This window comes from Anomaloglossus baeobatrachus, chromosome 8 (genome assembly GCF_048569485.1).
Source record: "Anomaloglossus baeobatrachus isolate aAnoBae1 chromosome 8, aAnoBae1.hap1, whole genome shotgun sequence".
Lineage (NCBI taxonomy): Eukaryota > Metazoa > Chordata > Amphibia > Anura > Aromobatidae > Anomaloglossus > Anomaloglossus baeobatrachus.
Genome location: NC_134360.1, coordinates 5,460,167 through 5,479,703, shown reverse-complemented (window position 1 = coordinate 5,479,703; position 19,537 = coordinate 5,460,167). Strand labels below are relative to the sequence as shown.

Here is a 19,537-nt window from a genome sequence, read left to right as displayed (position 1 = left end):
TATAGCAGAGCATGGGAAAGCTGGGTGCTGAGAGAAGATGTATAGCAGAGCATGGGAAAGCTGGGTGCTAAGGGAAAGATGTATAGCAGAGCATGGGAAAGCTGGGTGCTGAGGGAAAGAATGTATAGCAGAACATGAGAAAGCTGGGTGCTGAGAGAAGATGTATAGCAGAGCATGGAAAGCTGGGTGCTGAGAGATGTATAGCAGAGCATGGGAAAGCTGGGTGCTGAGAGAAGATGTATAGCAGAGCATGGGGAAAGCTGGGTGCTGAGAGAAGATGTATAGCAGAGCATGGGAAAGCTGGGTGCTAAGGGAAAGATGTATAGCAGAGCATGGAAAGCAGGGTGCTGAGGGAAAGATGTATAGCAGACCATGGAAAGCTGGGTGCTGAGGGAAAGATGTATAGCAGAGCATGGAAAGCTGGGTGCTGAGAGAAGATGTATAGCAGAGCATGGGAAAGCTGGGTGGTGAGGGAAGATGTATAGAAGAGCATGGGAAAGCTGGTGGTGAGGGAAGATGTACAGCAGAACATGGGAAAGCTGGGTGGTGAGGGAAGATGTACAGCAGAACATGGGAAAGCTGGGTGCTGAGAGAAGATGTATAGCAGAGCATGGGAAAGCTGGGTGCTGAGACATGATGTATAGCAGAGCATGGAAAGCTGGGTGCTGAGAGAAGATGTATAGCAGAGCATGGGAAAGCTGGGTGCTGAGAGATGTATAGCAGAGCATGGGAAAGCTTGGGTGCTGAGGAAAGATGTACAGCAGAACATGGGAAAGCTGGGTGGTGAGGGAAAGATGTATAGCAGAGCATGGGAAAGCTGGGTGCTGAGAGAAAGTATAAAGGGTCCCACATCACCCTTCATATATTAGAATGCACCCCCATAGTCCTCCATGTATTATAATGCACCTTATAATCCTTCCGCCATATATTACCGAATACTGAGGACGGAGGAGACGTGGGTCACACAAAGCATCCAGTGTCTATCCCTGCAGTGATGAAGAGCGGCCATTAGGGGGAGCTCTTAGGCGTCAGATTCACCTGCTGCACACTCACTTTCAGCGGAGAGAGCGCACGGAGCACAGTGCACAGGTTTGTTCCGCTGCTGCTTCCGTAGTCAGCTGATATTTGCAGGGTCATGTGACAGCAGAGCCGGAAGCTGCAGTGCGCGCTGTGTGTGGAGGAGCCGCTGTCCTATTGTGTGTGGTGCTCCGCGGCTCCGTCCGTCAGTGTCCGCCGCCTCCTCCCCGCAGGTATCGCTGCCTCTGAGGGGATTGTGCTGCTGAAGGGGCAGAGCTGCCCGAGACCACCCGGAGCGCTGTGCTACGGGGGCTCCTCCGGGGGGGGCTGCTGCTGTCGCTGTGGGGGGGCTCCTCCGGGGGGGCTGCTGCTGTCGCTGTGGGGGGCTCCTCCGGGGGGGGCTGCTGCTGTCGCTGTGGGGGGCTCCTCCGGGGGGTGCTGCTGCTGTCGCTGTGGGGGGCTCCTCCGGGGGGGGTCTGCTGCTGTGGGGGGCTCCTCCGGGGGGGGCTGCTGCTGTCGCTGTGGGGGGCTCCTCCGGGGGGGGGTCTGCTGCTGTGGGGGGCTCTTCCGGGGGTGGGGGGGCTGCTGCTGTCGCTATGGGGGCTCCTTCGGGGGGGTCTGCTGCTGTTGCTGTGGGGGGCTCTTCCGGGGGGGGAGGGGGGAGTGCTGCTGCTGTCCGCATCTGTGGGGGGCTCTTCCGGGGGGGGTCTGCTGCTGTCGCTGTGGGGGGCTCCTCCGGGGGGGGGTCTGCTGCTGTGGGGGGCTCTTCCGGGGGGGGAGGGGGGGTGCTGCTGCTGTCGCTGTGGGGGGCTCTTCCGGGGGGGGTCTGCTGCTGTCGCTTGTGGGGGGCTCCTCCGGGGGGGGGTCTGCTGCTGTGGGGGGCTCTTCCGGGGAGGGGGGGTGCTGCTGCTGTCGCTGTGGGGGGCTCTTCCGGGGGGGTGCTGCTGCTGTCGCTGTGGGGGGGCTCTTCCGGGGGGGGGGGTGCTGCTGCTGTCGCTGTGGGGGGCTCCTCCAAGGGAGTCTGCTGCTGTCGCTGTGGGGGGCTCTTCCGGGGTGGGGGGGCTGCTGCTGTCGCTGTGGGGGGCTCCTCCGGGGGAGTCTGCTGCTGTCGCTGTGGGGGGCTCTTCCGGGGGGGGCTGCTGCTGTCGCTGTGGGGGGGCTCTTCCGGGGGGGTCTGCTGCTGTCGCTGTGGGGGCTCTTCCGGGGGGGGGGCTGCTGCTGTCGCTGTGGGGGGCTCCTCCGGGGGAGTCTGCTGCTGTCGCTGTGGGTGGCTCTTCCGGGGGGGGGGCTGCTGCTGTCGCTGTGGGGGGCTCCTCCGGGGGAGTCTGCTGCTGTCGCTGTGGGGGCTCTTCCGGGGGGGGGGCTGCTGCTGTCGCTGTGGGGGGCTCCTCCGGGGGAGTCTGCTGCTGTCGCTGTTGGGGGGGCTCCTCCGGGGGATCTTCTGCTGTCGCTGTAGGGGGGCTCTTCCGGGGGGGGGGCTGCTGCTGTCGCTGTGGGGGGCTTCTCCAGGGAACTGCTGCTGTCCGCTGTGGGGGGCTCCTCCGGGGGAGTCTGCTGCTGTCGCTGTTGGGGGGGCTCCTCCGGGGGAGTCTGCTGCTGTCGCTGTTGGGGGCTCCTCCGGGGAGTCTGCTGCTGTCGGGGGGCTCTTCCGGGGGGGCTGCTGCTGTCGCTGTGGGGGGCTCTTCCGGGGGGGGGCTGCTGCTGTCGCTGTGGGGGGCTCCTCCGGGGGGAGTCTGCTGCTGTCGCTGTGGGTGGCTCTTCCGGGGGGGGGCTGCTGCTGTCGCTGTGGGGGGCTCCTCCGGGGGACTGCTGCTGCTGTTGTTGCGGGGCCACATTTTGGGGGGCTGCTCTCTCACTGTGGGGGGGGGTTCCCCAGGCCAGAGAAGCGCTGATGTTGGGACTCGTCTTGTATGTCAGAGGGTTGCAGATGTAGCAGGGCTGAGCTGATCTTTCTCCTTGTGTCCTGGTAGCAGAATCCCGGTTCTGGTTGTAGTGTCTGGACCGTTTAGCTCAGAGAGCATTGTGCAGGCTACACTGTAGCAGATCCTCAGCTGTGAAGTTGTCTTGCTTTTCTTTCTAACCCTGAAGCCTCTAAGTTCTTGCTTGCGTACTTGCTGTCTCGCTCGTGTGGCTGTCAGCGAGCTCCTGAGGTGTGCTGGGCAGCCGGGCATCTGTGGAGAGAGCAGCTGCTGTGTACAGCATGGAGGAGAGCTGAGCAGTGGGTTATCGGGAGACAGGTTATTTTACATTGTAGAGGGATTCCGCTGTTGTAGGAGTCTGAGGAGTCGGCCGGTCACTTCCTATTGCAGCACCCGGGTGTTTCCACACGTCCTGTGACCGGTATTTCCAGTCCTGCATCCATTTCTTTGCTTCCATCTTTTTATTTTTCTTATTTTCTTGGCCTCGTTGTTATATTTTCTTTCAGAGTTTTGTGTATTAATTCCATAATGTTTCAGATATTTGTTGGTGCCGGGGTCAGACCCTTCTGATACTGACGGCCTATCCCAGGAATAAGTCCTCAGTATCCACGGAGTGGACGGCCCCTCAAAGTGAGAATGTTTAGTTAAAGACTTGTGAATAAAGATGTCAGCGCGGTTTTTCTTAGCAGCAGTTTATTCTTTACCTTGGGCTTGTTTCACACCACGCCTCGGCCCCTAGTTCCTGACTCTGTCGGGGACTTTTTTCTGAAGCCGTGAGATACCGGAGTCATAGCTCGGGCCATTGAGTGCAGTAGGGCTCAGTCTAAGCCTCTTCACCCCTTACTGGCGACGTTCGTCTTTTGAAGCCGGACACAATATTGCAGTCAGCTTTGTTATAGAGACTTGGTACTGGTAACTAGTGATGAGCGGGCACTACCATGCTCGGGTGCTCAGTACTGGTAACTAGTGATGAGCGGGCACTACCATGCTCGGGTGCTCTGTACTGGTAACTAGTGATGAGCGAGCACTACCATGCTCGGGTGCTCTGTACTGGTAACTAGTGATGAGCGGGCACTACCATGCTCGGGTGCTCTGTACTGGTAACTAGTGATGAGCGTGCACTACCATGCTCGGGTGCTCTGTACTGGTAACTAGTGATGAGCGGGCACCACCATGCTCGGGTGCTCAGTACTGGTAACTAGTGATGAGTGGGCACTACCATGCTCGGGTGCTCAGTACTGGTAACTAGTGATGAGCGGGCACTACCATGCTCGGGTGCTCAGTACTGGTAACTAGTGATGAGCGCGGCACCACCATGCTCGGGTGCTCAGTACTGGTAACTAGTGATGAGTGGGCACTACCATGCTCGGGTGCTCAGTACTGGTAACTAGTGATGAGCGGGCACTACCATGCTTGGGTGCTCAGTACTGGTAACTAGTGATGAGCGGGCACTACCATGCTCGGGTGCTCGGTACTGGTAACTAGTGATGAGCGGGCACTACCATGCTCGGGTGCTCTGTACTGGTAACTAGTGATGAGCGGGCACTACCATGCTCGGGTGCTCAGTACTGGTAACTAGTGATGAGCGGGCACTACCATGCTGGGGTGCTCAGTACTGGTAACTAGTGATGAGCGGGCACTACCATGCTCGGGTGCTCTGTACTGGTAACTAGTGATGAGTGAGCACTACCATGCTCGGGTGCTCTGTACTGGTAACTAGTGATGAGCGGGGCACTACCATGCTCGGGTGCTCAGTACTGGTAACTAGTGATGAGCGGGCACTACCATGCTCGGGTGCTCTGTACTGGTAACTAGTGATGAGGCGAGCACTACCATGCTCGGGTGCTCTGTACTGGTAACTAGTGATGAGCGGGCACTACCATGCTCGGGGTGCTCTGTACTGGTAACTAGTGATGAGCGTGCACTACCATGCTCGGGTGCTCTGTACTGGTAACTAGTGATGAGCGGGGCACCACCATGCTCGGGTGCTCAGTACTGGTAACTAGTGATGAGTGGGCACTACCATGCTCGGGTGCTCAGTACTGGTAACTAGTGATGAGCGGGCACTACCATGCTCGGGTGCTCAGTACTGGTAACTAGTGATGAGCGGGCACCACCATGCTCGGGTGCTCAGTACTGGTAACTAGTGATGAGTGGGCACTACCATGCTCGGGTGCTCAGTACTGGTAACTAGTGATGAGTGGGCACTACCATGCTCGGGTGCTCAGTACTGGTAACTAGTGATGAGCGGGCACTACCATGCTCGGGTGCTCTGTACTGGTAACTAGTGATGAGCGGGCACTACCATGCTCGGGTGCTCTGTACTGGTAACTAGTGATGAGTGGGCACTACCATGCTCGGGTGCTCAGTACTGGTAACTAGTGATGAGCGGGCACTACCATGCTCGGGTGCTCAGTACTGGTAACTAGTGATGAGCGGGCACTACCATGCTCGGGTGCTCGGTACTGGTAACTAGTGATGAGCGGGGCACTACCATGCTCGGGTGCTCTGTACTGGTAACTAGTGATGAGCGGGCACTACCATGCTCGGGTGCTCTGTACTGGTAACTAGTGATGAGCGGGGCACTACCATGCTCGGGTGCTCTGTACTGGTAACTAGTGATGAGCGGGCACTACCATGCTCGGGTGCTCAGTACTGGTAACTAGTGATGAGCGGGCACTACCATGCTGGGGTGCTCAGTACTGGTAACTAGTGATGAGCGGGCACTACCATGCTCGGGTGCTCTGTACTGGTAACTAGTGATGAGTGAGCACTACCATGCTCGGGTGCTCTGTACTGGTAACTAGTGATGAGCGGGCACTACCATGCTCGGGTGCTCAGTACTGGTAACTAGTGATGAGCGGGCACTACCATGCTCGGGTGCTCTGTACTGGTAACTAGTGATGAGCGGGCACTACCATGCTCGGGTGCTCAGTACTGGTAGCTAGTGATGAGCGGGCACTACCATGCTCGGGTGCTCAGTACTGGTAGCTAGTGATGAACGGGCACTACCATGCTCGGGTGCTCAGTACTGGTAACTAGTGATGAGCGGGCACTACCATGCTGGGGTGCTCAGTACTGGTAACTAGTGATGAGCGGGCACTACCATGCTCGGGTGCTCAGTACTGGTAACTAGTGATGAGCGGGCACTACCATGCTCGGGTGCTCAGTACTGGTAACTAGTGATGAGCGGGCACTACCATGCTCGGGTGCTCAGTACTGGTAACTAGTGATGAGCGGGCACCACCATGCTCGGGTGCTCAGTACTGGTAACTAGTGATGAGTGGGCACTACCATGCTCGGGTGCTCAGTGCTGGTAACTAGTGATGAGCGGGCACTACCATGCTCGGGGTGCTCAGTGCTGGTAACTAGTGATGAGCGGGCACTACCATGCTCGGGTGCTCAGTGCTGGTAACTAGTGATGAGCGGGCACTACCATGCTTGGGTGCTCAGTACTGGTAACTAGTGATGAGCGGGCACTACCATGCTTGGGTGCTCAGTACTGGTAACTAGTGATGAGCGGGCACTACCATGCTCGGGTGCTCAGTACTGGTAACTAGTGATGAGCGGGCACTACCATGCTCGGGTGCTCAGTACTGGTAACTAGTGATGAGCGGGGCACTACCATGCTCGGGTGCTCAGTACTGGTAACTAGTGATGAGCGGGCACTACCATGCTCGGGTGCTCAGTACTGGTAACTAGTGACGACGAACATTGACGCTGATTATAATGGCGCCTCCTCTGGTGGAGCCTCGTAGTGACGCTGATTATAATGGCGCCTCCTCTGGTGAAGCCTTGTAGTGACGCTGATTATAATGGCGCCTCCTCTGGTGGAGCCTCGTAGTGACGCTGATTATAATGGCGCCTCCTCTGGTGAAGCCTTGTAGTGACGCTGATTATAATGGCGCCTCCTCTGGTGGAGCCTCGTAGTGACGCTGATTATAATGGCGCCTCCTCTGGTGAAGCCTTGTAGTGACGCTGATTATAATGGCGCCTCCTCTGGTGAAGCCTTGTAGTGACGCTGATTATAATGGCGCCTCCTCTGGTGGAGCCTCGTAGTGACGCTGATTATAATGGCGCCTTCTCTGGTGAAGCCTTGTAGTGACGCTGATTATAATGGCGCCTCCTCTGGTGGAGCCTCGTAGTGACGCTGATTATAATGGCGCCTCCTCTGGTGAAGCCTTGTAGTGACGCTGATTATAATGGCGCCTCCTCTGGTGGAGCCTCGTAGTGACGCTGATTATAATGGCGCCTTCTCTGGTGAAGCCTCGTAGTGACGCTGATTATAATGGCGCCTTCTCTGGTGAAGCCTCGTAGTGACGCTGATTATAATGGCGCCTCCTCTGGTGAAGCCTTGTAGTGACGCTGATTATAATGGCGCCTCCTTTGGTGAAGCCTCGTAGTGACGCTTATTCTCTATAATGGCGCCTCCTTTGGTGAAGCCTCGTAGTGACGCTGATTATAATGGCGCCTCCTCTGGTGAAGCCTCGTAGTGACGCTGATTATAATGGCGCCTCCTCTGGTGAAGCCTCGTAGTGACGCTGATTCTCTATAATGGCACCTCCTCTGGTGAAACCTTGTACTGACACAATTCTCCTTCTGTTGCAGATTTAATTCTGGTCATAAATGGCATCTGAGGGTCACGACGCGGGTGGATCGGCTCCCGGCCCCCCCAAACTGCAGTTCGTCCCCTTCGCCAGCGCTCTGGACGCAGGATTTTGGCATCAGCTCACACAAAAGAAACTGAATGAATATCGTCTGGACGAATCGGCCAAACCCATCCAGGGCCATTACTACAATGGTGAGCGGCCCTCGTCTCCTCCGTAGTGGCCGCTTTCTTCTGTCACTTCTTTAGTTGTTCAATGTCTGAATGTGAGGAAAGTGTAGCTGGAGAGCTGTGGATCCGTCACTGCAGCAGTATAGCGGCGTGGCTGCAGGACACTGGGCGACATTAATGGGCTGGTCTGGATTTTGGGGCTTGTAGGCTTTTATTTTCTTATATAGATGTATTTTGTTTTGTTTTAGTTAATACAATGTAATCTGGGTTCATTGCAGATTGTGCACGTGTTAGCTTTTGCAGACCCTGTCTAAGGGGTGCTTCACACATGGCGAGATCGCTACCGAAATCGCTGCTACGTCACGGTTTTTGTGACGCAGCAGTGACCTCATTAGCGATCTCGCTGTGTGTGACAATGAGCAGCGATCTGGCCCCTGCTGCGAGATCGCTGCTCGTTACACACAGCCCTGGTTTGTTTTCTTCAAAGGCGCTCTCTCCGCTGTGAAGCACAGATCGCTGTGTGTGACAGCGAGAGAGCGACAAATGAAGCGAGCAGAGAGCAGGAGCCGGCATCTGGCAGCTGCGGTAAGCTGTAAGCAGGGTAAACATCGGGTAACCAAGGTGGTTACCCGATATTTACCTTAGTTACCAGCCTCTGCAGCTCTCACGCTGCCTGTGCTGCCGGCTCCGGCTCTCTGCACATGTAGCTGCAGTACACATCGGGTTAATTAACCTGATGTGTACTGTAGCTAGGAGAGCAAGGAGCCAGCGCTAAGCAGTGTGCGCGGCTCCCTGCTCTCTGCACATGTAGCTGCAGTACACATCGGGTTAATTAACCCGATGTGTACTGTAGCTAGGAGAGCAAGGAGCCAGCGCTAAGCAGTGTGCGCGGCTCCCTGCTCTCGCGGTTATGATCGCTGCTTCGGCTGCTGTGTTTGACAGCTAAGCAGCGATCAGAACAGCGACTTACAAGGTTGCTGTTACATCACAGAAAATGGTGACGTAACAGCGACGTCGTCGTCGCTGTCGCTTAGTGTGAACCAGCCCTAAGGCTGGTATCAGACGTCTGTGTTTAATCAGGTACAAGCCACACGCATCAGTATAGTCATACATGTGTCATACATGTGACAACAGTGTGACATGTACCAGAGAAAACACGGGTCTTTGTAATAAAAATAATTTCTATATTCACCTGTATCCAGCGATGCTTTCTTCAGCTCTGCTGCCTCCTGCTTCTGACCGCCGCTCATTATCCTCATTGACTATTCACTGCACTGAGAAGCTGGAAGCCGGAGCATTGCCGGGGACAAGTGAGTATTCAGCAAGCAGTGTGTGTGTGTAATGATGTCCAGAAGCTCATCCGAGTTCCCAATGAATTCTGATGAGCTCCTGATGACACTACCGTGACACCTGCGCTACAGCGGGTGTCACCACGATGACCTCCTGTACGTCACTGCGCACACACACTGCTTACTGAATACTCACCTGTCTCTGGCGATGGTCCGAGGTGCAGGGAATATTCAATGAGTATAATTAGTGGTGGTCAGAAGCGGGAGGCAGCAGATCCAAAGACAGCAGCGCTGGCTACAAGTGAATAATATAATTTTTTTTTTTTTTTATTTCAAAGACCCATGTTTTCTCTGGTCTGTGTCACACTGATGTCACACGGATCACATCAGCGTGCGATCTGTGTAAAACCCATGCTGCCAGAGAAAAAAACGGACGTGTACGTGCGGGGTCACATGGTCACAAGGACGTGTGTGTAACTCCAGAGAATAACATGGGGGACGTGCGGCATCTGTGTTTAAAAATGGACATCACACGCACCTGAAACACGGGCATCTGAACCCGGCCTAACACCTTGTCCTGTGTTATCTTCAGCCCTTCCTGGGAGAGCGTCACCAGCTTTCCCCAGATATCGGGGGCTTTGTTTTTATGTTTTATTCTATCGTTTTTTACATACTTAAGAGACAATTAAACCTTTCTAGTTTCCATTTTACCATTGTTGTATTGTTTGATGTTGATTATGATGATGATAATTATTGATGATTATTGATAGTGATGATAATGCTTAATGTGTTGATGATGGTGATGATGATGATGATGGTGGTGATACAGATGATGATGATGGTACATTCCCTGTAACGTTGCGGTCTCTCGGCAGGCGATCCTCCCGGCCTTCCTTCGCGGCTCACCCTGGAGTTCAGCGCCTTTGACACGTGAGTCTTTTCTCCATCTTCGCTCTTCTTTGTACAGACATTTCACCCCATTGACATCTAAAATTAGCGATTGTCCCATGTACGAGGCTCATCTGCAATCACAGGGTAGATAGTAACGGGCCCGGACCCCACTGATCATGAGGATAGGCATCCTTTGTGCCCTATGTGTGGAGAAGTATTGTGCACGCGGGGCGCTGCTCCTATCTCTATGGGAGCTGAGGCCACTTTTGCCCCCTCCTGCTCCAGTGGCCCCATAGAAGTGAATGGAGCATCTGTGTGGCATTGGCTCCTCCTTACCATTGACTCGGTGGACACCTCGCCTGTGCTGGGCATTAGTGGGGGTGGGGTACATCTATCACCTGTAGTCTGGATGCTATAGTGATGCACACTTATTAGCTGACCCCGCGCTCTGTCCAGGTGGGGTTTTGTCTGCATTCGGCCGTCCCATCCTGGAGCTCACCTGGGACTGGATCAGAAGCTGGGACTTTCTCACCAGAGTTTAGATATTGGGCAGCCGTGTGTGTATGACTTTATAGAAGCATCAAACTAAAAGTATAGTGGAAATGTTCATGACCTGAATGTCACATTCATTTCAGCGTGTAAGAAGGTGGCGCACTGCTAGACCCTCCGGACCCCACAGATTCTGAGAACAAAGAGACCATAACATTGGTGCAGTGCTATGTCCCCCTATTTTCACCCTGCATTGTGAATGGGGGGCTGCAGGCCTCCGCTCGCGCCGTCGTTGCCGGGGAGCCCTCGGGGCCTCCGCTCGCGCCGTCGTTGCCGGGAGCCCTCGGGGCCTCCGCTCGCGCCGTCGTTGCCGGGAGCCCTCGGGGCCTCCGCTCGCGCCGTCGTTGCCGGGAGCCCTCGGGGCCTCCGCTCGCGCCGTCGTTGCCGGGAGCCCTCGGGGCCTCCGCTCGCGCCGTCGTTGCCGGGAGCCCTCGGGGCCTCCGCTCGCGCCGTCGTTGCCGGGAGCCCTCGGGGCCTCCGCTCGCGCCGTCATTGCCGGGAACCCTCGGGGCCTCCGCTCGCGCCGTCATTGCCGGGAACCCTCGGGGCCTCCGCTCGCGCCGTCGTGGCCGGGAGCGCTCGGGGCATCCGCTCTTTTAGCTTGCAGAAAAATCATTTCAGTCAAATACATGAGAAGTCAAATATTGGGTGGGCTCTCACCAATGCACAAAAACCTTTATTTTTATAATCTATTAAAACACAGCAGGTGGGAATGTGGATTCGGGCAGCGAGTGGAGCGCAGTGGGTGGGACACGCCGCCCGCATCCACGTTCCCAATCTGCTGTGTTTTAATAGATTGTAACCATGAAGAAGGTTTTTTGCATTGGTGAGAGCCATCCATTATTTTACTTTTCATGGGTTCGACTGTCTTTGAACTGTAAAAGAGGAAAAATCGCTTGTTCGTCCGGGTGAGATGAGTTTTATCCAGACAAATCCAGGAACGGTTCAGCCCAATGATCACAAAAACTTGAGTTAAAGACAAAGTGGTTGCTATAGAGCGGTGCAGAATCCATCTGTTTCGTTAGGTCATCACAGCCCGCGTTTAGATAAGATGATCATTGTGAAAACCAGTGCGCCTAGTCGCTGAGCCGCACCCGATCCAGACAATCCTGACTGTGCTGCACGTCTGGCATCCGCCGCTCGCTATTGAAGTGTCTGGAAAAAAGTCCAGTCTATAAAAACATAAAGCCTTAAAGAGAAAAAATCTAAATGCCCAGTATTTCTATTTTTAGGTTGCCACAATGATCAAAATGTTGTATTTACCCCCAAAATTGTATCAATAAAAGCGTCCCACAGGAGGAAGGCGAAACCCCTCAAAGCGCCATAAATTTACAATGAAAATGGTGACGTATAACAAATTTGTTATATACAGTGGTGCGGAAGTATCTGCCCCCTCCGGATTTCTTATTCTTTTGCAGGTTTGTCACACTGAAGTGTTCCGACACCAAACACATGTAAATATTAGAGAAAGAAAACACAAAATGCAGATGTATAAAGGAAGGTCTTTATTATTAAGGGAAGATAATTCAAACCTACAGAACCTGTGTGAAGACGTGATCGCCCCCTCCCCGAGAGTGCAGAAATAACATATATACCTCCGGTGTGTGAGGCTGTAGAGTTGTCGCTGATTCGGAGTCCATACAGTCACTTTATCTTGGGCTCTGGTCCTGCGCGCTCCGCTCCGTTCTGGTCCTGCGCGCTCCGCTCCGTTCTGGTCCTGGCGCGCTCCGCTCCGCTCCGTTCTGCCGCCTGCACGCTTCCGCTCCGTTCTGGTCCTGCGCGCTCCGCTCCGTTCTGGTCCTGCGCGCGTCCGCTCCGTTCCGTTCTGGTCCTGCGCGCTCCGCTCCGTTCCGTTCTGGTCCTGCGCGCTCCGCTCCGTTCCGTTCTGGTCCTGCGCGCTCCGTTCCGTTCTGGTCCTGCGCGCTCCGCTCCGTGTCTGGTCCTGCGCGCTCCGCTCCGTTCCGTTCTGGTCCTGCGCGCTCCGCTCCGTTCCGTTCTGGTCCTGCGCGCTCCGCTCCGTTCCGTTCTGGTCCTGCGCGCTGCTCCGCTCCGTTCTGTTCCTGCGCGCCTCCGCTCCGTTCTGGTCCTGCGCGCGCTCCGCTCCGTTCTGGTCCTGCGCGCTGTCCGCTCCGTTCTGGTCCTGCGCGCTCATCCGCTCCGTTCTGGTCCTGCGCGCTCCGCTCCGTTCTGGTCCTGCGCGCTCCGCTCCGTTCTGGTCCTAGCGCGCCCGCTCCGTTCTGGTCCTGCGCGCGCTCCGCTCCGTTCTGGTCCTGCGCGCTCCGCTCCGTTCTGGTCCTGCGCGCTCCGCTCCGTTTCTGGTCCTGCGCGCTCCGCTCCGTTCTGGTCCTGGCGCGCTCCGCTCCGTTCTGGTCCTGCGCGCTCCGCTCCGTTCTGGTCCTCGCGCTCCGCTCCGCTCCGTTTCTGGTCCTGCGCGCTCCGCTCCGTTCTGGTCCTGCGCGCTCCGCTCCGCTCCGGTCCTGCGCGCTCCGTTCCTGTCGCTCGCTCCGCTCCGTTCTGGTCCTGCGCAGCTCCGCTCCGTTCTGGTCCTGCGCATTCTGCTCCTGCCCACTCCGCCACGGTCCTGCCCGCACTGTATTCCCGCCATTTCCAATCTCGCCATAAAGGCGCACTTTGTTTTTATAAGTTGGGTAATTTTATATATAGTGAAAGCTCTTATTCAATTAGTTGTACTTCCTTCCAGTTGTCGGGTATTTGCTTTTCTTCTGCCTCCGGGCATTTACAGTCCATTTACTGATAATTAACACTCTGTTGCAGATGTGTGGTGCTCGCCGCACTCTGATGAGTGTGTACAGTCACTGATTGTGGCGTTCGCTCTATTTCCGATGCTCTGCGTCGCCCGTGTTATTGATGTCTGGGTGCAGATGTGTGGTGCTCGGCGTCTCCCGTGTTATTGATGTGGTGCTGCAGATATTGTGGTGCTCGGCGTCGCCCGTTTTGTTGATGTGGTGTTGCAGATGTGTGGTGCTCGGCGTCGCCCGTGTTGTTGTCGTGTTGCAGATGTGTGGTGCTCGGCGTCACCCGTGTTATTGATGTGGTGCTGCAGATGTGTGGTGCTTGGCGTCGCCCGTGTTGTTGTCGTGCTGCAGATGTGTGGTGCTCGGCGTCTACCCCGTGTTATTGATGTCGTGCTGCAGATGTGTGGTGCTTCGGCGTCGCCCGTGTTATTGATTGTGGTGCTGCAGATGTGTGGTGCTCGGCGTCGCCCGTGTTGTTGTCGTGCTGCAGATGTGTGGTGCTCGGCGTCGCCCATGTTATTGATGTGGTGTTACAGATGTGTGGTGCTCGGCGTCGCCCGTGTTATTGATGTCGTGCTGCAGATGATGTGGTGCTCGGCGTCGCCCGTGTTGTTGATGTCGTGCTGCAGATGTGTGGTGCTCGGCGTCGCCCGTGTTGTTGATGTCGTGCTGCAGATGTGTGTGTGCTCGGCGTCGCCCGTGTTATTGATGTCGTGCTGCAGATGTGTGGTGCTCGGCGTCGCCCGTGTTGTTGATGTCGTGCTGCAGATGTGTGGTGCTCGGCGTCGCCCCGTGATATTGATGTCGTGCTGCAGATGTGTGGTGCTCGGCGTCACCCGTGTTATTGATGTCGTGCTGCAGATGTGTGGTGCTCGGCGTCGCCCGTGTTATTGATGTCGTGCTGCAGATGTGTGGTGCTCGGCGTCGCCCGTGTTATTGATGTGGTGCTGCAGATGTGTGGTGCTCGGCGTCACCCGTTGTTATCTGATGTCGTGCTGCCAGATGTGTGGTGCTCGGCGTCGCCCGTGTTATTGATGTGGTGCTCGGCGTCGCCCGTGTTATTGATGTGGTGTTGCAGATGTGTGGTGCTCGGCGTCGCCCGTGTTATTGATCGTGGTGCTGCAGATGTGTGGTGCTCGGCGTCGCCCGTGTTATTGATGTGGTGCTGCAGATGTGTGGTGCTCCGGCGTCGCCCGTGTTATTGATGTGGTGCTGCAGATGTGTGGTGCTCGGCGTCGGCCCGTGTTATTGATGTCGTGCTGCAGATGTGTGGTGCTCGGCGTCACCCGTGTTATTGATGTGGTGCTGCAGATGTGTGGTGCTCGGCGTCGCCCCGTGTTGTTGATGTCGTGCTGCAGATGTGTGGTGCTCGGCGTCGCCCGTGTTATTGATGTCTGGGTGCAGATGTGTGGTGCTCGGCGTCTCCCGTGTTGTTGTCGTGTTGCAGATGTGTGGTGCTCGGCGTATCCCGTGTTATTGATGTGGTGCTGCAGATGTGTGGTGCTCGGCGTCGCCCGTGTTGTTGATGTCGTGCTGCAGATGTGTGGTGCTCGGCGTCGCCCGTGTTATTGATGTCTGGGTGCAGATGTGTGGTGCTCGGCGTCTCCCGTGTTATTGATGTGGTGTTGCAGATGTGTGGTGCTCGGCGTCTCCCGTGTTATTGATGTGGTGCTGCAGATATGTGGTGCTCGCGGCGTCGCCCGTGTTGTTGTCGTGCTGCAGATGTGTGGTGCTCGGCGTCGCCCGTGTTATTGATGTCTGGGTGCAGATGTGAGGTGCTCGCCGCGCTCTGATGAGTGTTTTACAGTCACTGTGGCGTTCCTTTCGGTCCGATGCTCGGCGTCGCCCGTGTTATTGATCGTCGTGCTGCAGATGTGTGGTGCTCGGCGTTGCCCGTGTTGTTGATGGTCGTGTTGCAGATGTGTGGTGCTCGGCGGTCGCCCGTGTTATTGATGTGGTGCTGCAGATGTGTGGTGCTCGGCGTCGCCCGTGATATTGATGTCGTGCTGCAGATGTGTGGTGCCCGGCGTCGCCCGTGTTGTTGATGTCGTGTTGCAGATGTGTGGTGCTCGAGCGTCGCCCGTGTTATCGATGTCGTGTTGCAGATGTGTGTGCTCGGCCGTCGCCCGTGTTATTGATGTCTGGGTGCAGATGTGTGGTGCTCGGCGTCTCCCGTGTTGTTGTCGTGTTGCAGATGTGTGGTGCTCGGCGTCTCCCGTGTTATTGATGTGGTGCTGCAGATATGTGGTGCTCGGCGTCGCCCGTGTTGTTGTCGTGCTGCAGATGTGTGGTGCTCGGCGTCGCCTCGTGTTATTGATGTCTGGGTGCAGATGTGAGGTGCTCGCCGCGCTCTGATGAGTGTTTACAGTCACTGCTGGCGTTCCTTTCGCGTCCGATGCTCGGCGTCGCCCGTGTTATTGATGTCGTGCTGCAGATGTGTGGTGCTCGGCGTTGCCCGTGTTGTTGATGTCGTGTTGCAGATGTGTGGTGCCCGGCGTCGCCCGTGTTATCGATGTCGTGTTGCAGATGTGTGGTGCTCGGCGTCGCCCGTGTTGTTGTCGTGTTGCAGATGTGTGGTGCTCGGCGTCGCCCGTGTTATCGATGTCGTGCTGCAGATGTGTGGTGCTCGGCGTCGCCCCGTGTTATTGATGTCTGGGTGCAGATGTGTGGTGCTCGGCGTCTCCCGTGTTGTTGATGTCGTGTTGCAGATGTGTGGTGCTCGGCGTCTCCCGTGTTATTGATGTGGTGTTGCAGATGTGTGGTGCTCGGCGTCTCCCGTGTTATTGATGTGGTGCTGCAGATATGTGGTGCTCGGCGTCGCCCGTGTTGTTGTCGTGCTGCAGATGTGTGGTGCTCGGCGTCGCCCGTGTTATTGATGTCTGGGTGCAGATGTGAGGTGCTCGCCGCGCTCTGATGAGTGTTTACAGTCACTGTGGCGTTCCTTTCGGTCCGATGCTCGGCGTCGCCCGTGTTATTGATGTCGTGCTGCAGATGTGTGGCTGCTCGGCGTTGCCCGTGTTGTTTGATGTCGTGTTGCAGATGTGTGGTGCCCGGCGTCGCCCGTGTTATCGATGTCGTGTTGCAGATGTGTGGTGCTCCGGCGTCGCCCGTGTTATCGATGTCGTGTTGCAGATGTGTGGTGCTCGGCGTCGCCCGTGTTATTGATGTCTGGGTGCAGCTGTGTGGTGCTCGGCCGTCACCCGTGTTATTGATGTCGTGCTGCAGATGTGTGGTGCTCGGCGTCGCCCGTGTTGTTGATGTGGTGTTGCCAGATGTGTGGTGCTCGGCGTCGCCCGTGTTATTGATGTCTGGGTGCAGATGTGTGGTGCTCGGCGTCGCCCGTATTATTGATGTGGTGTTGCAGATGTGTGATGCTTGGCGTCGCCCGTGTTATTGATGTGGTGTTGCAGATGTGTGGTGCTCGGCGTCGCCCGTGTTATTGATGTCTGGGTGCAGATGTGTGGTGCTCGGCGTCACCCGTGTTATTGATGTCTGGGTGCAGATGTGTGGTGCTCGGCGTCACCCGTGTTATTGATGTGGTGTTGCAGATGTGTGGTGCTCGGCGTCGCCCGTGTTATCGATGTCGTGTTGCAGATGTGTGGTGCTCGGCGTCGCCCGTGTTATTGATGTGGTGTTACAGATGTGTGGGTGCTCGGCGTCGCCCGTGTTGTTGATGTGGTGTTGCAGATGTGTGGTGCTCGGCGTCGCCCGTGTTGTTGATGTCGTGCTGCAGATGTGTGGTGCTCTCGGCGTCGCCCGTGTTATTGTTGTGGTGCTGCAGATGTGTGGTGCTCGGCGTCGCCCGTGTTATTGATGTGGTGCTGCAGATGTGTGGTGCTCGGCGTCGCCCGTGTTATTGATGTGGTGCTGCAGATGTGTGGTGCTCGGCGTCGCCCGTGTTATTGATGTGGTGCTGCAGATGTGTGGTGCTCGGCGTCGCCCGTGTTATTGATGTCTGGGTGCAGATGTGTGGTGCTCGGCATCGCTCGTCTTGTTGATGTCGTGTTGCAGATGTGTGGTGCTCGGCGTCGCCCGTGTTATTGTTGTGGTGCTGCAGATGTGTGGTGCTCGGCGTCGGCCCGTGTTATTGATGTGGTGCTGCAGATGTGTGGTGCTCGGCGTCGCCCGTGTTATTGATGTGGTGCTGCAGAGTGTGTGGTGCTCGGCGTCGCCCGTGTTATTGATGTCTGGGTGCAGATGTGTGGTACTCGGCATCGCTCGTGTTGTTGATGTCGTGTTGCAGATGTGTGGTGCTCGGCGTCGCCCGTGTTGTTGTCGTGTTGCAGATGTGTGGTGCTCGGCGTCGCCCGTGTTATCGATGTCGTGTTGCAGATGTGTGGTGCTCGGCGTCGCCCGTGTTATTGATGTCGTGTTGCAGATGTGTGGTGCTCGGCGTCGCCCGTGTTATCGATGTCGTGTTGCAGATGTGTGGTGCTCGACGTCGCCCGTGTTGTTGTCGTGTTGCAGATGTGTGGTGCTCGGCGTCACCCGTGTTATCGATGTCGTGTTGCAGATGTGTGGTGCTCGGCGTCGCCCGTGTTATTGATGTCTGGGTGCAGATGTGTGGTGCTCGGCGTCACCCGTGTTATTGATGTCTGGGTGCAGATGTGAGGTGCTCGCCGCGCTCTGATGAGTGTTTACAGTCACTGTGGCGTTCCTTTCGGTCCGATGCTCGGCGTCGCCCGTGTTATTGATGTCGTGCTGCAGATGTGTGGCGCTCGGCGTTGCCCGTGTTGTTGATGTCGTGTTGCAGATGTGTGGTGCCCGGCGTCGCCCGTGTTATCGATGTCGTGTTGCAGATGTGTGGTGCTCGGCATCGCCCGTGTTGTTGATGTCGTGTTGCAGATGTGTGGTGCTCGGCGTCGCCCGTGTTATCGATGTCGTGTTGCACGATGTGTGGTGCTCGGCGTCGCCCGTGTTATTGATGTCTGGGTGCAGATGTGTGGTGCTCGGCGTCACCCGTGTTATTGATGTCGTGCTGCAGATGTGTGGTGCTCGGCGTCGCCCGTGTTGTTGATGTGGTGTTGCAGATGTGTGGTGCTCGGCGTCGCCCGTATTATTGATGTGGTGTTGCAGATGTGTGATGCTTGGCGTCGCCCGTGTTATTGATGTGGTGTTGCAGATGTGTGGTGCTCGGCATCGCCCGTGTTATCGATGTCGTGCTGCAGATGTGTGGTGCTCGGCGTCGCCCGTGTTATTGATGTGTTACAGGTTACAGATGTGTGGTGCTCGGCGTCGCCCGTGTTGTTGATGTGGTGTTGCAGATGTGTGGTGCTCGGCGTCGCCGTGTTGTTGATGTGGTGCTGCAGATGTGTGGTGCTCGGCGTCGCCCGTGTTGTTGATGTCGTGCTGCAGATGTGTGGTGCTCGGCGTCGCCCGTGTTATTGTTGTGGTGCTGCAGATGTGTGGTGCTCGGCGTCGCCCGTGTTATTGATGTCGTGCTGCAGATGTGTGGTGCTCGGCGTCGCCCGTGTTGTTGATGTCGTGCTGCAGATGTGTGGTGCTCGGCGTCGCCCGTGTTATTGATGTCGTGCTGCAGATGTGTGGTGCTCGGCGTCGCCCGTGTTATTGATGTGGTGTTGCAGATGTGTGGTGCTCGGCGTCGCCCGTGTTATTAATGTGGTGTTGTCGCGTTCTTCTCGACAACCTTTCCTAATGTCCCTCTGCCTCTCTTCCGTTGTCAGGATGGCGCACATCCCCCGCTCGCTCCTGTCCGGCTCGCTCTGGTCCTGCGCGCCCCGATGCTTGGCGTCGCCCGTGTTATTGATGTCGTGCTGCAGATGTGTGATGCTCGGCGTCGCCCGTGTTGTTGATGTCTGGGTGCAGATGTGTGGTGCTCGGCGTCGCCCGTGTTATTGATGTCGTGCTGCAGATGTGTGGTGCTCGGCGTCGCTCGTGTTATTGATGTCGTGCTGCAGATGTGTGGTGCTCGGCGTCACCCGTGTTGTTGATGTCGTGCTGCAGATGTGTGGTGCTCGGCGTCACCCGTGTTATTGATGTCGTGCTGCAGATGTGTGGTGCTCGGCGTCGCCCCGTGTTATTGATGTGGTGTTGTCGCGTTCTTCTCGACAACCTTTCCTAATGTCCCTCTGCCTCTCTTGCGTTGTCAGGAAGGCGCACATCCCCGCTCGCTTCCTGTCCGGCCCCGCTCTGGTCCTGTGCGCCCCGATGCTTGGCGTCGCCCGTGTTGTTGATGTGGTGTTGCCGCGTTCTTCTCGACAACTTTTCTTAATGTCCCTCTGCCTCTCTTGCGTTGTCAGGAAGGCGCACATTCCCACTCGCTCCTGTCCGGCCCGCTCTGGTCCTGCGCGCCCCGATGCTTGGCGTCGCCCGTGTTGT

At 56.6% G+C, this 19,537-nt stretch overlaps 1 protein-coding gene across 1 annotated transcript in view; it reads left to right on the top strand.

Annotated features, from left to right (window-relative positions):
- Nucleotides 1-1,148: 1,148 nt before the first annotated feature.
- ATG7 (autophagy related 7) overlaps nucleotides 1,149-19,537 on the top strand; it is a 228,439-nt gene continuing 210,050 nt past the window's right edge. Inside the window, exons 1-3 of the mRNA XM_075321265.1 lie at nucleotides 1,149-1,250; nucleotides 7,545-7,737; nucleotides 9,878-9,932. Coding sequence (XP_075177380.1) covers nucleotides 7,563-7,737; nucleotides 9,878-9,932 — 230 coding nt within the window. The 5' untranslated portion in view covers nucleotides 1,149-1,250; nucleotides 7,545-7,562. The remainder of the gene's footprint in view (nucleotides 1,251-7,544; nucleotides 7,738-9,877; nucleotides 9,933-19,537) is intronic.